The sequence below is a fragment of the Leopardus geoffroyi genome, chromosome C1 (assembly GCF_018350155.1).
Source record: "Leopardus geoffroyi isolate Oge1 chromosome C1, O.geoffroyi_Oge1_pat1.0, whole genome shotgun sequence".
In the NCBI taxonomy this organism is placed as follows: Eukaryota; Metazoa; Chordata; class Mammalia; order Carnivora; family Felidae; genus Leopardus; species Leopardus geoffroyi.
The window spans coordinates 187489492-187507017 of NC_059328.1; the positions used below are offsets into that span (position 1 = coordinate 187489492).

At 39.4% G+C, this 17526-nt stretch overlaps 1 protein-coding gene across 3 annotated transcripts in view; it reads left to right on the forward strand.

The window, feature by feature from the left end:
* CASP10 (caspase 10) overlaps positions 1-17526 on the forward strand; it is a 58432-nt gene that overhangs the window by 26750 nt on the left and 14156 nt on the right. For all 3 annotated transcript variants that reach the window (XR_006713095.1, XM_045480718.1, XM_045480719.1), the window contains 4 exons: positions 135-488; positions 2542-2635; positions 8166-8301; positions 11829-11938. Coding sequence is in view for 2 of the 3 variants with exons in the window: in XM_045480718.1 (XP_045336674.1) it covers positions 142-488; positions 2542-2635; positions 8166-8301; positions 11829-11938 (687 nt within the window). In the remaining variant the exon portion in view is untranslated. The remainder of the gene's footprint in view (positions 1-134; positions 489-2541; positions 2636-8165; positions 8302-11828; positions 11939-17526) is intronic.

Genomic DNA, 17526 nt, shown 5'->3' on the forward strand with positions numbered 1-17526 from the left:
AATAATTTCACAGGAATTTTTATTTTTCGGCACTTCCAGGAAATTCTAATGCCTGGCATGGAGGAGGCCGGGGAAGTGGGGTTCTGTGGATCCTTTTTCTCTTATGTGCTGCCCCACCTCTCTGTCTCTTTCAGGCTGGCCATGACATCTCAAGGTCAAAGTTTGAGGTTCCGTTCAGATGATAATTGTCAAGTGAACTTCCGTGAGAAGCTTCTGATGATTGATTCAAACCTGGAGGCCCAAGATGTGGAGGGCTTGAAGTTTCTCTGCCGAGACTGGATCTCCCACAAGAAGCTGGAGAAGTCCAGCTCAGCCTCGGATATTTTTGATCATCTGTTGGCAGAGGAGCTGCTGAGTGAGGAAGACCCCTTCTTCCTAGCAGAACTCCTCTATATACTCAAACAGAATTCGCTGCTGCGGTACCTCCACCAAAGCAGAGAGCAAGTGGAGAGTTTGCTGCCCACCCGAAGGAGGGTCTCTCTGTTCAGGTGAAGAGGGGTCTGTGATCAAGACAGGGGTTTTTTTCCATCTAGCTAGTGTTCATTCGGGCCACTGGGCTTTGAAAGGAGGTTGGGATTAAGATCTTTTTCTTATCTACCTCCTTGGATGCTTCCGAACCAGGAGATCTCTCAGCTTCCAGCACTAATGAGATGAAAAGTTGGGAGGTCAGCAAAGCTCTGGGCCTGGTAGTGGCTTCCCTTGGTTTGCTTCTCACCGCCAAATGAAGTCTGCCTCAGCATAGCAGGGCCCGTGCTTTCCTTTTACCCTCTGTACTCCCAGACAGCCCTTCCTCCTGTGAGTCATTGCGGGGATTTGAGAGGAGATAATGCATGCGTGGGGCCAAATAAGCAAAATGAAAAAGGGGATGTGTCTCTGAAGTAGGGAAGGACACCATTTATGCCATGTCCAGTTTTAAACGTTCATATCCTTTTGTATGAAACCCAGAAGGGTAAAATATAGACGTTTTACACAAGGGGTGAAATATAGGGATCAGGTTTATAATGGGTCAGACCTTAGATAACACTATTTTTTTTTCATTTAATTAAAAAATTTTTTTAATTGAGATATAATTGACCTATAACATTGTAATAGTTTTAGGTATACCACATAATGATGGGATATATTTATATATTGTGAAATGATCACCACAGTAAGTTTGACTTCCATCACCACACATAGTTACAAAGTTTTTTTGCTTGTGGTGAGAACTTTTAGAATCTTCTTTTTTAGCAACTTTTAAATATATAACACAGTACAGTGACCCTTGAACAATGGGGGGTTAAGGTGCTGATCCCCACACAGCCAAAAATCCAGCAAAACTTTGGAGTCCCCTCCAATTTCACTGCTACTATTGACCAGAAGCCCCATAGATAACATAAACAGTTAACACATATTGTGTACGTCACATGTATTATATATTGCATTCTTAAAATAGAATAAGCTAGAGTAAAGGAAATGTTATTAAGAAAATCATAAGGAAGAGTAAATACATCTATAGTACTGTACTGTATTTATCCAAGTTCAAGTGGACCCTTGCAGTTAAAACCTGTGTTGTTCAAGGGTCACCTGTGTTGTTTAACTGTAGTCACCATGTTGTACAATACATCACCAGGACTTAGTCAATACGGTTTTTAATTGTCCACTGACGTAGCTACATCAGAGAACTTCCCAAGGAAGAGTTGAAGTGTTATTTTGTGGCTGGGGTGACTAGAATCCTTCAGGTCTCCCTCCTTGAAGTGGCTCCCAGAATCTGAGCTATACTTGAGTCAGTGAGGGAATTCTGGAAGTCATTATTTCCACTCCGCTGGTTAAGATCTCCAGCATACAGAGGTGTTAGTGTGTGAATGGAATGTTCAGCTTTTCTGGTGGTCAGTTACATGACTCTCCAGAAGTTGGGATAGTTTCCTTTTTTTTCAACCGTGGACTTTCTATAGAATGGTATCAAGTCCTCTCTGACGAGGGCCTATAAAGTAAGCCTGAATTCCTAGAATGCGGTCAGGAGATGGGAAGGCATGCCAACGTTGAGTTTTACATCTTCCTAGTGGGATGGAAAGTAGCACTGGACTTGGAATCAGAAGGACTGCCTCTACTGCTTATTATGTTATCTTTATGTAATAGACCACTTAAAGCTTAGAGTTTTAGTTTTTTTTTTTTTTTTTTAAATTTTTTTTTTTTTTTCAACATTTATTTATTTTTGGGACAGAGAGAGACAGAGCATGAACGGGGGAGGGGCAGAGAGAGAGGGAGACACAGAATCGGAAACAGGCTCCAGGCTCTGAGCCATCAGCCCAGAGCCCGACGCGGGGCTCGAACTCACGGACCGCGAGATCGTGACCTGGCTGAAGTCGGATGCTTAACCGACTGCGCCACCCAGGCGCCCCAGAGTTTTAGTTTTGAATCTATACAATGGGATTTGAAATTATCTGCTCACAGGGTGTGATCATTCAAATGAGAGAAAATGTATATAAAAAAGCACTCAATTTACTGTGCTGTCCTTTGCAAGTGTGAGGCTTTACTTGTCTCTCTGGATGTATGTCTTAGAAACCTGCTGTACGAACTGTCAGAGGGAATCGGCTCAGAGAACTTAAAGGACATGGTCTTCCTTATGAGGGAATCGATTCCCAAAATCCAGATGGTAAGTGGGTCATAAAGAGTGGGGTATTTGTGAGCACTGCCTTTTAAAAAAAAAAAATGTTTATTTATTTTTGAGAGAAAGAGAGAGAGAGAGAGATTGTGAATAGGAGAAGGTCAGAGAGAGAGAGAGGAAGACTGAGAATTCCAAGCAGGTTCCATGCTGTCAGCACAGAGCCTGAGTTGGGGATTGAACTCAACAAACTTTGATATCATGGCCTGAGCCAAAATCAAAAGTCAGACGCTTTCCTGACAGACCCATCCATGTGCCCCTGTGAGCACTGCCTTAATCAGTGTTGGGAATATGCTGGAAAGGGTCTTCAAGAAGGGTTTATATTTGTAGGAGATGATACCATACAGTGCCTAGGAACATTGACTTTGGTGTTGGATGGGCCTGGATTCTAGTCCTGGTTCTGTGACTAATGCCTCGATGTGGGGCAAGTGATTGAACCTTTCTGAGTCTCCATTTTCTCATGTGTCATATTGTAGACAATTACACTACTTCCTTCCAGGACTGTTGGGAGAATTGGATGAAATAATGTGGGTAAAACTTTAGGGGCCTGTATTTGGCACATAGTAATCAGGTAGTAAATTGTTAACTTCTATTGGCACCCACTGTGTTTTACCATATAGAAATGTGTCGGGCACAGTAAGGAAATGAGGAGGTGGGTGGGTGGGGTCGGTCAAATGAGGACTATGTAAGGAATTCATTAAATATATTTCCTGGTGTTAGACCTGTAGACCCGAACAGGTTCATTTTGTTTAGGCCACAGTTTTTTAAGATCTTTTTTTTCCTCTTTCATACCCCTCAGGGATTTTACCCTCTGTGTCTTTTGATTAGTCACTTATGGAGGCTCCTGTCTTCTAAAAGCTGGGTGTGGGTTCCTTGGAGTTGGTGACCAAGTCTTACTCATTGTTATAGCTCCAGAACCTTGTAGAATCTGTTACAAAATGGTGCTCTGAATGAAAGCATGAATGAATGGGATGATACAATCTTTCCCTTCTCTTTCTGAGAAAATGGCCTGGACCCTTGCTTTTATGTGATTTTATGATGAATGACTGGAGAGATTAGCAGGACGAACTAAGCCACCCTAATGGGGTTGTGCAAAGATACGCTAATAACATTCTTATACTTGTTGCCCCTTGTCACAATCTACTAATTTTTTCCCTTAGATACTCTCTGGAAGTTCTGATATCTTTCTTTCTTTTTTTTTTTTTACACTTTTTTCTTTTATCTTTTTATTCTTAAAAAAACCCCAACAAAACACAAGTGTAGAAAAATGAATAAAATACACATACAGATTAAAGAATTGTTATAAGGCTAATCCTCTTGAAACCACGACCCAGGTCAAGAATTTGAATTTTGCCAGCTGTTCTAGAAACCCCTCCACTTGTCCCATTCCAATCACAGCCCCTTACTTACCACCCGCTAGAAGAAACCACTGTTTTGGCTTTTATGGTAACAATGTTCTTATGTGTCTTTACGACTTTACCATTTACCTGTGCATCCCTAGATGTCAAGTTTAGTCTTGGCCAGTTTATTTCTTTTGAGTGTCTTTTAATCTGTAGGTTAAACCCCCTTCCCCCAATCCCTTTCTTTTTCTTAAAATGTGTCTGTTGAAGAACCCCAGGACACCTGGCCAGTAGAATTTCCCCCAGTCTGAGTTTTGCTGATTGCGTGTGCTTGGTACAGTTCAATGTGCTCCTCTGTCCCCTGTATTTCCTGCAAATCGGCAGCTGGATTCAGAGTCTGAATGTCTCCACATTGATTTCCTGTAGTTTGAAAGTGCTCCAGATTATTCTGATAATATTTTCTCCTAGCTTGGAACATCCTCTTGTGATTTCTCTAGTGTCTGGGTTTATAAATAAAATGAACCACTCTCTGTGGTTACACTTCTCTCTGCGTCATGGACAGAAGTCCCTACTCCCCACAGCAGGATGAGGGATGAGGAGATGGGCAGGAATCCCTGATATGCTCCACACCAAGCCGTGATTTTCTACTAGGAAAAACTGGGGGATGTATTTCTTCCTGTACTTCCTCCATGGGTCTTAGACCTTAGCTTGCAGGCATCTGTGGTTGGTTGCCAGAAGTATTCCAAACATTTTGCCCCCTGCTAAATTAGCTTTTAAGTCATTGAAGGCCCATGTTCAGGCAGCCAAATGATTTTATGCTTTTCTCATTCAGTACAGGAGTAAAGGGAGAAATCACTGTATTTCGCTGTGGCATAGAACTATGGAAATACCCGGTCAGATTCAGGAAAAGCACACTTCCTTCTTGGGTTCCAAATGATCTCAGCTTTATTTCGAAGGAGATCTATTTTGTCATGTGAGAATTGTGGGTGAGTTATATACCTGAGGCAATCCAGGTTGATCTCAACTGGACTTTGAGATCAGGCTAGCCTTCTGAAGTATGTAAAGGACAGTCTCTAAGCAGCTAGATGAGTTTCTATATGGGGGCTTAATAAGACTCCATTATCTGCAGTTGCAATTGTAAAAACTTTTGTTACTGAAATAAATTATTTAGCAGCTGGGTGGGGAGGGCCTGAACTTCCCTCAGTCAAAAAGGAAATGTTCTAAATTCACACAGTCTCTCCAGAGTTAGAGAAATGACCTTTGTAGGGTGTTCTAGGGCTCCTTTTTGATAACTTTCTACAGGTTCATAGCAGAATAGCTGTCTTTACACATGCTGAAAGACTCAAACAACAGTCCGGAAATCCGTTCTCAGAGTAGCAATCAACTTAGGACGTTGGATGTAAAGGAAACCACACCCAAATCTACTAGCTTAGCAAAGGAGCACAACAAAAGAGGTTTCAGACACTTCCTGCTAGTATAAACCAGAGTGGTGTTCTTAAAGTACAGACTCCATTTAAATTGCGTGGTGTGTGTGTGTGTGTGTGTGTGTGTGTAGAAGGTGTCATTTACCAAACATCCAATGAACTTTCCACAAAGTTATAATGAATTTCTATCATTGCTTCTGGAATCGTGTCTTAGTCCCTTTTCTTCACCCTTAGTAGGATGCTGTTGAAATGGGGTTTCAGGGTGCCTGTGTGGCTCAGTCGGTTAAGCATCCAACTTCAGCTTGGGTCATGATCTCACAGTTCATGAGTTTATGTCCACATTGGGCTCCAAACTGATGATGCGGAGCCTGCATGGGATTCTCTCTCCCTCTCTGCTCCTTCTGTGCTCTCTCTCTTAAAAAGAGATAAACTTAAAAAAAAAAAGAAAATTTTAAAAAATGGGGTTTCTGTTTTGAGGTTCAGAGAGAGCTCATCTGCCTGTGACCTACCACAGACCCTTGTGTGGTAGATTCCCTCTGACCCCTTTGCCCAGCTGATCAGGTCTGGATGAATCCTCCTGCACATGCTCCTCTCTCCTGCTTTATTTCTGGGCCAAGCTATTGGTATGCTAGGGCTGCAGGTAGGGGCACACACACTTCTTTTATTTATTTATTTGTTTTTGAGAGAGAGGGTGCAAGTGAGCAAGGGGCAGAGAGGGAGAGAGAGAGAATTCCAAGCAGGCTCCACACTGTCAGTGCAGAGCCTGGTATAGGGCTTGAACTCATGAACTGTGAGATTATGACCTGAGCTGAAATCAAGAGTCAGATGCTTAGCTGACTGAGCCACCCAGGAGCCCTGTCTCTGGAATGTCTTAAAAAATTTTAATCTCTTTGATCAGATGAGAACAGAAATCAAGTAATCAATTCTGTTCTTTTCCTTGGTTGTTGACATCTTGAGTGCCTTATTTGAAAACACACACACACATACACACACACTCAGTAACCCTTCCTCATCCTTATGTTATTGCTCTTTCTCCCTCCCTCCCTCTACTGCCAAGCTTCTTGAAAGAATAGTTTGTATGCGCTCTTTCTCCACTAAGTCAACTCTGGGTCACATATCAATGCATTTCAATATGACTTCAACTTCCACCACTCCAATGAAACTGCTCGTACTGAAGCCGACCTGAACCTCCTCATAACCAGATTTGTAGTTTCACATCACTTTTCCCATGTGGTTTTCTTTGCCTGGAATGTCCTTTTCCACGCTGGCAGTGAAGACATAGTCATCCTTCAAGAATCCCCTCCCAGGGGTGCCTGGGTGGCTCAGTCATTTAAGCATCTGACTTTGGCTCAGGTCCTGATCTCACAGTTTGTGAGTTTGAGCCCCGCATTGGGCTCTGAGCTGAGAGCTCAGTGCCTGGAGCCTGCTTCAGATTCTGTGTCTCCCCTTCTCTCTGCCCCTTCCCTGCTCATGCTCTATCTCTCTCTCTCTCAAAAATGAACATTAAAAAAAATAAATGAAAAAAAAAGAGTCCTCTCCCATGTGCAGCTTTTGTGAAGCCTGCTATGTGGAATAGACGAATGATGAATAAATGAGTGATACCACCATTCGAAGTCATCTTTTTCACCCATTCCCAGTTGATCTCCACAACTCACCAAATTCTATTTCAGAAATGTTTCTCAGGTCCAGTACCTCTTGCCAGTATTTTCTCTCTAATCCACTTCCTTCTCCAACCTATTTCAAAACTTCTGCTAAAAATAACCGTATTCGTGTTACTGTCCTCCTTAAAAACTACTTCTGCCACTCCTTGACGCGTGGGACACTTGGCCCAAACTCCTCATATACTGTATGTTCCTGCGTGGTCTGATACCAACCTGCAGTTCTAGCCATGATCTAGCTCTCACTCAGTGTTTGTACTCAAGCTTCCTTCTCAGTGTTCCTGAACACACTGTCCCTTTTTAACCATTCAACTGTTCCATATATCTGGAGACTTCTCCCCAGTTCCCACTCTCCTGATGCTTAATGTATGCAGTGGGATAGTGTCCAGAGGTTCCTTTCTTTTCTGTGGGCTCTAATGTAATTTTGTCCCTGCATATTTTTTCATAACCAGCTTAATACATTGAGAAGCCTTATTTACTGAAAAGAATATGATACCTTCCACCCCACATGTATTTCAATATTAAAATAATACTAGCTGATTTGTGTTTTTTTCCCAGCAGTATTTAAGAAATTTTTTTTTCTTTTCAAATACCAAATATTTGCCTCTTCTTTCTTTGGTGCTTCTGTTTTGCTGCTGCCCTAATCTAATTATATCATTTACAGCTGTAAGTGACGGGCAGTCTAGCTCAATGGTTAGTTAGTAAGAGAGACTTTGACATCAGACTGCCAGGTACAGATACCAGCCCTGCCACTTATTGGCTCTGTGACCTTGGACAAGTGATTGAACCTCAGTTATTTCATCTTTAAAATGTGGATTATAATAGGATCTAGGCTCATTGGCTTGTTTTTGAGGTTAATGTACAGCAAGCACTGCCTGGTATGTAGTGAGTTACATATATTTGGTATTTGGTATTAATATAGATTGTATATTTTACTTGGTAATCCACCTTCCCCCATACGATTGAACCCCTCAGGGGCAAACACTCTGCCTTATTCATCATTGCAAAATCTAGTGACTAGAGGCCATGCAGGTAATGTTTAAAGAATGAATGGATCCTCAGAGGGCAAGTAAATGTGACTCCATTGATTCTCTTGCAGACCTCTCTAAGTTTCCTGGCATATCTGGAGAAACAAGCTCTAATAGATGAAGATAATCTGATGTTACTGGAGGATCTCTGCAGAAAAGTTGTACCTAACCTTATGAGAAAGATAGAAAAATATAAGAGAGAGAAAGGTAACTAGCTTACTTACACTTGGTTCTTTGCACAAGACCATGGGAATTCTTAAACTAACTGGTCATTAATGATGTTTACTCATCACTCTGATGATACTGTCTTAGAAAAGCCAGAACTCTCTCCCCATCTGCTCATTTAAGACATATTTATTGAATGCGAACTATTTATTGAACTCTGTACTAGGCAGAGTTTTAGAAGTTGGAGACACAGTAGTGTATACAGCAAAGCTTCTGCTGTCTTGGATCTTATATTCTAATGAAGAAAAGTTTTAGATAAATGTCTTTTTCTCATTCTTCCGTGGGGCGAGAATAGAGAAAATAATTTTGAATGAAATAACAAAAAAGAAGGAGGCAGAATAGCATAAGGATGAAGAATGAGGTCTATGGAGTCAGATTGCCAAGACTCCACTTATTAATGATTCAGTGGTTCTTTTCTTAGCCTTCCTGTGTTTCACTTTCCCCATCTGTAAAGTGGGGATAATAATACTATCTACCTCATGAATGTTTTGAGAACTGAATGAAGTAATTCCTGTAAAATGCATGTCTGGCATAGCGTAAAACACGTTGCTATGAATATGTTTGTCAGAAAGTCATGAAAACGTTCATATTCTCAGAAATTACTAACAGAGAAGAATTTTATTTCCTTGTTTTTTTCTTTAATCCTGTCTTGTAAAGGTTGTATTGCTGTCGTATTATATGGAGGTAATAGCACAGCGTGGAAGTCAAAGCTGGTTGGTAAATATTTGTGTTTTTCCAGGTCTGTTTCTCCAGTGTTAAACAAGAGCTGAAATAAAAATGCATGAGTAGCTTTAATGCCACACCCATATTTTAGTTCAGTGAGTTAATCTGGTGTGCAAATGTCTTTGGTTGAAAACGAAACTAGCTAAAAGGAAACTTCTAAGAATTCTATAAATACACAATGAGTTGAGGGACAAAATATACTGTTGTTAAATTTATAAAATCTCAAACAATAATAAGGCAATGAATAAATGTATAATTTAAGTAAAAGTTATGAAAAATAAAAATGATTCTTCTAACCAAAGTTATCAAGTGAGAAATAAAAAGCAGGGAGTTGATATCGAAAATACATTTGGAATCATTACTGAATTCTGAATGCAGAGATTTTTTAAAAATTACATTGCCATTTTCCTGTAGCTAGTACCCCACACAAAATGAACAGGGTAGGTGGTCAAATTATTTTGGATATTTGAACTCTGGAGAAGGCACTCTAGTGTTTATGTAGTAAATGCCTCAGTGAATCTTGAAGCCTGAGCTTTATATCAGAAGAAGAATTCTAATTTTGATTTTTCTTTTCTACAACCTACCTGCTGTGTGATCTCTTTTGGGTGTCAAAATAAAAAAAAAAAAGTTTTCCTCTACTATTATCACACCAACACTTCTGGAACACTTCTGACCTAGATGGGTATGATTTTTTTATACCAACCAATTCTCTAATTCTCTGTAGACACCAACTTGGTGTCCTATGATTTAATTCAATTCTGACACTAACCAGAGTTAGTACACACCTTAACTAAATTAGGCTAAAGGCTCAGTGCCCTAAGACTGCCCCCTACTTCTGATGCCAGTCACAAGTTAGCGGGTCCCCAGAATACTCACGGCTTGTATCCAACTTGGCTACAAACTGATGGTTCCCATGAGCCCCTCCTCAGGTTCAGTAATTGGCTAGAAAAGCTCACAGAACTCAGGAAAACAGTTTACTAGATTACTTATATATTATAAAAATATTTGACTCAGGAACAGCCACGTGTAGGAGGAAACGGATAGGGCAAGGTATGGGGGAAGGGAGATAAAGCTTCCAGGCCCTCTCCAGGCAGCTCACTCTCTCAGCATCTCCACGTATTTGCCAACCTGGAAGCTCTCCAAGCTCCTTCAGTTAGAGATTTTTATGGAGGCTTCATATGTAGGCATGGTTGATTGAATCATTGGCCATTATGATTTATTCAACCTCTAGGCCTTCTCCCTTTCTCAGAGGTCTGAGTGTGGGGTTGAAAGTTCTAACCCTTTGACCACAGGCAAGTAGCCCCCCTCTAGAGGCTGTCCAGGAGCCCCCAGTCACCAATCATCTTATTAGCATCTTATAGCAAAAGATGCTTAGCACTTCAGAGATTCCAAGGGTTTTAGGAGCTGTGTGCCAGGAAAAGGAGGGCAGAGACCAAATACATATTTATTATTATATCATAGATATCAATTAATATTTCAGTGTTGACTTTCTGTAGCCCTAAGAGTTTGGGCTTAATTCTGCCATTTAGGATTAAGGACTAAAGGACTGAAAAAATAGTAGGTATGCAGATTTTAGACTTTTCTGTAAATGAATGTGATCCAAAGGCAAAGTCCACTTTTTAAAAATGTTTATTCATTTTTTGAGAGAGAGAGAGAGAGAGAGAGAGAGAGAGCATGAGTGGGGGAGGGGCAGAGAGAGAGAGGGAGAAACAGAATCTGAAGCAGGCTTCATGCTCTGAGCTGTCAGCACAGAGCCCAATGCAGGGCTTGAACTCATGAACACGAGATCATGACCTGGCCAAAGTCGAACATTGAACTGACTGAGCTACCCAGATGCCCCACGTCAAAGTCCATTGTGTCTGATTAGGACACAAGCTCTATTTAAGGACTGCCTGGATACTTTTCTAAGTTTTCTTGAGTTTTGGTGTTTGCTTTAGTATTTTAAATTTCTTATTAAAAGTAATGTATCATAATTATAATAAAATTAAATAAAAATTCAAATAATGACAATAGAGTTTATCTACTGCTGGCCAGTCCCCAGACCTAATCACTGGAGTATATTTTTGTAGCCTTTCTTCTATATGGAGACAGTTTGTGAGTGTGTGTGTGTGTGTGTGTGTGTGTGTGTGTAGATAGATAAATACATATATATTTAAATAAAATCATGCTAATCATATATAACTTTCTTTATTCCCACCTAATATAGCTGATATTTTCCTATGAACATAATACAGACATAGCTCATTCTTAGTAATGGTTCCATAGAAATAACTTTATATACATAACATGTTTATTATTAAAAAAACCCCATATTTATTTAATTACCACTTTTGAGTGTTTTTTCTTGATTTTTTTTCTTTTCCTCCCTTCCTTTTTTTCTTCTTTATCTTTCTTACTATGGTCTTAGTTCTGCTTTTATTTTTTGAGGTAATGCCTTTGTTATCTCTTCTTGGCCATTATCTGACACATTAAGTACCATACATTCTGAAATAGTATTTAGTACAGTATATGGTAATTTTAAGGAACTAGTAACATTATAAAAAGAATAAAAACACAAACATAATAAGAAATGAAATATAATAATACAAGGAATGAAAATACAATGATAAAGAAAAACAATTTATAAATCCACATTTTTTTCCTAGGTATATATGTAGGCCTTTTAAGCAAATGGCACTACAAATCTACAGGTCCCTATAAAATAATATCTTGTGATGATTGGTTACCTTGGATTACTACTAGTCAGAAGATGATTTTTGTTTTACTGTTTGTGATTCTATTTCCAGCCTCCCAGGTAGTGACACCTCCTGTTGACCAGGAAACTGAGTCATTGCGTCAAGGAGAGGAAGAACTATTTTCCCGTTCAGATGTTAACCAATTCTTTGGAGCCTTACAGGTAGGTTCAATGATGTGTTGGCAAATGTTTAATGACCAGCTCTACTCTCCACCCTCAATTCCCTATCCCAAAAAGAAAGAACAAAAAAGAGAGAGAGGAGAGAGACCCTGATTTGTAGTGTTTGGGGTAAGTGTTCCCATTATGGCTGATTTCAGGTTATTGCAGAATTTCTGAAAATCTGACAAATGGCTCTCACTAGCTGGTTTGAGTTGACTCCAGTACACCACTGGATTGCTTTGAAATGGATTGTTTTATCTGTGCAATTTGATCAAGGCCAGCTTCCTGAATGTACAGCCTGTGCAGTCCCACATTGCCCATGCTTTTCTAATGCTCAGCTGTCACTGTTTTAAAATTCTTAATAATGAGAGCTCCTGGGTGGCTCAGTCATTTGAGCATTTGACTCTTGATTCCAACTCAGGTCATGATCCCAGAGTCTTGGGATAGAAGCCCCATATCGGGCTCCTTGCTGAGCATGGAGCCTGCTTGGGATTCTCTCTCTCTCTCTCTCTCTCTCTCTCTCTCTCCTTCTCTCTTTGCCCCTCACCTCTGCTCTCTCTTTCCATAAAATAAAAAAAAATTTTAAACAGTTCTTTATGTATGAAGAAAGGGCCTCACATTTTATCTTGCATGGAGCCCTACAAATTATGTAGTCTGTCCTTTCCAGAGAACAAGAACTGGGTTCCTTTAGTGCCCAGCAATAGAAGGGTGGATAGAGGGAAAACATTGGGAAATTTGCAATCTGTTTCATTTTCTTTTTTTTTCCTCCTCCTCCTCCTCCTCTTTCTCCTCCTCCCCTTCCTCTCTCCCCTCCTCCTCCTCCTCCTTCTTCTTCTTCTTCTTCTTGGTGCTGAAACCTAGGAGCAGTGTGTTTCTTATAACATGATCATGATCCTTGGAAGACACATATGACATTCTTCCCTGGAATTAATGTTTCTTACCAGCAGACTTGGGCAGTTTTATTTTGCTAACATCTATCAGTATCAATGCAGTTATCTTGGCCTTGGAACTTTTTTTTAATTGTGATAAAAGACAACATAAAATTTACTATCTTCATCATTTTTAAGTGTACAGTTCAGTTCTGTTAAGTACATTTATATTGTTGTATAACCAATCTCCAGAACTCTTTTTATCTTGCAAAACTCAAACTCAATATCTATTAAACAGTAACTCCCCATTCCTCCCTCCCACCAGCCCCTGGCAAACACCATTCCACTTTCTATCTTTGTGAATTTGACTACTCTAGGTACCTCATATAAGTGGATTCATATAGTATTTGTTTTTTGTGACTGGCTTATTTCACTTTATATAATGTCCTCAAGGTTCAACTGTGTCAGAATTTTCTTCCTTTTTAAAGCTGAATAATATTTCATTGTGTGTATGTACCATATTTTGTTTATCCATTCATAAACAAATGCACATATGTTTGATGGACATATGGATTGCGTCCACCTTTTGGCTATTGTGAATTAATACTGCTATGAACATGGGTATACAAATATCTCTTTGAGATCATGGTTTCAGTTCTTGTATTTACCCAGAAGATCATGCTTTCAGTTCTGGGTATTTACCCAGAAGGGGAAATGCTGGATCATATGGTAATTCTGTATTTCATTTATTGAGGAACCTTCATACTGTTTCCCATGACAGCTGTATCATTTTTCATTTCCACCAATAAAGCATAAGGGTTCCAATTTTTCCACAACCTTGCTAACACTTTTTATTTTCTCATTTTTTGATAGTAGTCATCCTAATGGGTATGAGGTGGTATCTCATTGTAATTTTGATTTTCATTTCCCTAATGATTACTGATGTTGAGCATCTTTACATGTGCTTGTTAGCGATTTGTGTTATCCTTCTTGGAGAAGTGTCTATTTAAGTCCTTTTGCCCATTTTTTAACTGGATTGTTTGTGGAAGTTTTATTTTTTATTCTTAAAAATTCATTCATAGCTTCTTTACTACTTTCATGGTTTCATATTTTTACAGTTACAATTTTTTATTTTTAAATTTGGAAATAATTTCAATCTTATGGAAAAGTTGACGGAATGTGAGTAATACTAAGAACACTGTATACTATTTTACCAGATTCACTTACCTGTTGTTGACTTTTACACCATTTGTGTTAGCCTTTGCTTTCTTTCTCTGTCTTTATCTACCTACCTACCTATCTATTTACCTATATATCATCTATCTATTTAAACACACATAATTTTTTTCCAAACTTTTTGAGAGTAGCTTGCACACATCATGACTCTTTACCCCTGAATATTTACTATGTATTTCCTAAGAATAAGGATATTCTTTTAAAACTATAGTACAGTTATTGATGCCAGTAAAGTTTACTTAATACAATACTTTCACCAAATTGAAGTTCCACATTTCAATTTTTTCTGTTGATCAAATAATATCCTTTATAGCTTTTTCCCCCTCCAACACATAATTTATCTGGGATCATTATTGTATTTAGGTGTCATGTGTCTGTAGTCTCCCTTAATCTTGAACAACTTTTCTTTATGACATTGACATTTTTGAAGAATATAGTCACCCTCACTACCACCTTTTATTAAAAAAATAGAATTGTCCTCATTTTTGGTGTGCGTGGTATTGCCTGTGATTTGTTTCAAGCTTTATATATTCTGGCAGGAATATTACCTAAATGATGTACTCTTCTCAGGGCATCACACCTGGAAGCAGTGGTGTCCGTCTGCTCCCTCTTTGTGATGGTAATTTTGATTGTTTGGTCAAGGTGTTGTCTGATTTCTTCACTATACAGTTAATTTTGTATAGTTACTATTTCTCCCCTGCAACTAGTAAGCAAGTGGTAGAGAGACATTTTGAGACTTTACAAATATCCCACTCTGCATCAAGAATTTCCCCTAGATTTAGTATCCATTAATGATTCTAGTGTGATTCAATTTTTATTATGTTGGTTGAAAAGCAATGATTTTCAAACTCCAGTATTTTCTCTACCTTTGTAAGTCAGCACTCAGCATTCTGCTATATGCGAGAGCCCTCTTTTCTCCTCTAAAAGTTTTTTTGCCCATTAAACTTAATCCTTCTCTGCACCTACTTTTTCAACTAATTTTGTGTGTGCTCAGATACTTCTGTGCATGTAGAAAATACACACACACACACAGACACACACACACACACACACACACACACACGACTTTGCTCTTTGCCTCTTAGAAATTCAATAGTTTCTAAGGGGAGTGGCTCAGCCTTGGCATGTAGAGCGCTGCTATTTTGCTGACCTCAGAGATTCTGGCTATGGCCAGATGAAGACGGGAGTAGTTGTCATGGTGCTGAGAGTATAGGAGGCTTTGGGAGGGAGCACCTCATATTACATGCCTTCTCCTAGACTTTCAGGGTCAGAAGGTGTCTTAAAAGTTACTTATGCAGGAAACCATCAGAATCCTAGAGGAGAACACAGGCAGCAACCTCTCTGGCCTTGGCTGTAGCAACTTCTTACTAGACATGTCTCCAGAGGCAAGGAAAACAGAAGCAAAAATGAACTCTTTGGCTTCGTCAAGATAAAATGCTTCTGGACAGTGAAGGAAACAATCAACAAAACTGAAAGGCAACCTATGGAATGGGAGAAGATATTTGCAAAAGACATATTGGATAAGTTCTATGAAGAACTTATCAAACTCAGCACCCCAAAAATAAATAATCCAGTTAAGAAATGAACAGAAGACGTGAACAGACATTTCTCCAAAGAAGACAAGCAAATGGCTAACAGACACAAGAAAAGATGCTCAACATCACTGATCATCAGGGAAATACAAATCAAAACCATGATGAGATACCACTTCACACCTATCAGAATGGCTAAAATGAACAACTCAGGAAACAATAGTTGTTGACAAAGATGCAAAGAAAGGGGAACTTTCTTACACTGTTGGTGGGAATGCGAACTGGTGTAGCAATTCTGGAAAACAGCATGGAGGTTCCTCAGAAAGTTAAAAATAGAATTATCTTACAACCCAGCAATTGCACTACTAGGTATTTATCTGGAGAACACAAAAATACTGATTCAAAGGGGTACCTGCACCCCAATATTTATAACACCACTATCAGCAATAGCCAAACTATGGCAAGAACCCGTATGTTCATCAACTGATGAATTGCTAAAGAAGATGTGATACACACATACCAAAAAGAATGAAATCTTGCCATTTGCAATGATGTGGATGGAGCTAGAGTATATTATGCTAAGGGAAATAAGTCAGAGAAGGAAAAATACTCTATGATTTCACTTATGTGTGGAGTTTAAGAAATAAAAAAACAGATGAACATAGGGGAGGGGAAGGAAAAATAAGATAAAAACAGAGGGGGAGGCAAACCATAAGAGACTCTTAAATACAGAGAACAAACTGAGGATTACTGGAGGGGGTGAGTAGGGGGGATGGGCTAAATGGGTGATGGGGATTAAGGAGAGCACTTGTTGTAATGAGCACTGGAGGTTAGATGTAGTGATGAATCACTAAATTCTACTCCTGAAACTAATACTACACTATATGCTAACAAACTTGAATTTAAATAAAATCTTGGAAGAAAAAATAAAAAAATAAAATAAAGTTTGAGTATTTGGGATATTAAAAAAAAGTTATCTAGGCAATCCTGGCCCTGGATAAAATGAAAGTTGGTAAATCATATCATGTTTCATTAGCACCTTAGAGGTTTTCTTACATAAAAGAGCACTACCAACCATTGCATTTAATGAGAAGAAACTGTATTTCAAGTAACACCCCTAATTATTTAAATTGATTTACATTAAAAACCAAATCAATATATTTGAATGTGGAATATGATTTCTTAATGCTTTTCTGTTATCTTAATGCTTTCTGTTACTCTGCATTTTCTCTTCATGCTCTTCTGTTGAAGAGATGTAATATCAGCTTCTTCTTAAGGCCTTATTGGACCCTTATTATTTGAAAACAGTGGAAAGAAGACTGAGCATGTCCAGGCAGTGGGTCAGTTATCCATTCGTTCATTCATTCCTTCCTTCCTTCCTTCCTTCATTCATTCCTCTCTGACACAGAGATTTGGGAGGGTGTCAACAGAAGATGCAGCATTTTCAGAGAAAGAGCCAGGCTGACCTTAAAGCTTATTTCTAGTCCCTGTTCTGGCTGATTTTATCAGCACAAGGAAGGAGACAAATTAAGGAAACCTGGGTCCTGGGGATGCTGGGCAGAGCCTGCTGCTGTATCTGTGTTGCCCTTAATTTCAGAAAATTCACTCAACTGCTTTCAAAACCAGCTGGATAAACCCAGAAAACAGCCTGCTTGGTCCTTGGATGTCGCTGAGAGAAACTAGCATTTTGCAGGAAGGAAAATACGGCTTGCAAAAAGAAAGGCCGGAAGTGTTTTGGAGAGTGAAACTAAAGTTCTTTTTTTCATTTGTTCCATCAAAGTTGGGAAATTCTGGTATTGTGCAGCCTGGGAGTGAGGCTGTGCGGCTTTGGTCTGGCTTGAAGATAAGTCCCTCTCTTGCAGCCGGAAGCTTGGTGGGCTCCAGCAGGGAGGCACCCCCAGGAACTTGGGGATGACTTGCCGGTCACCTCAAACAGGTCTGGTGCTGCGCCCCA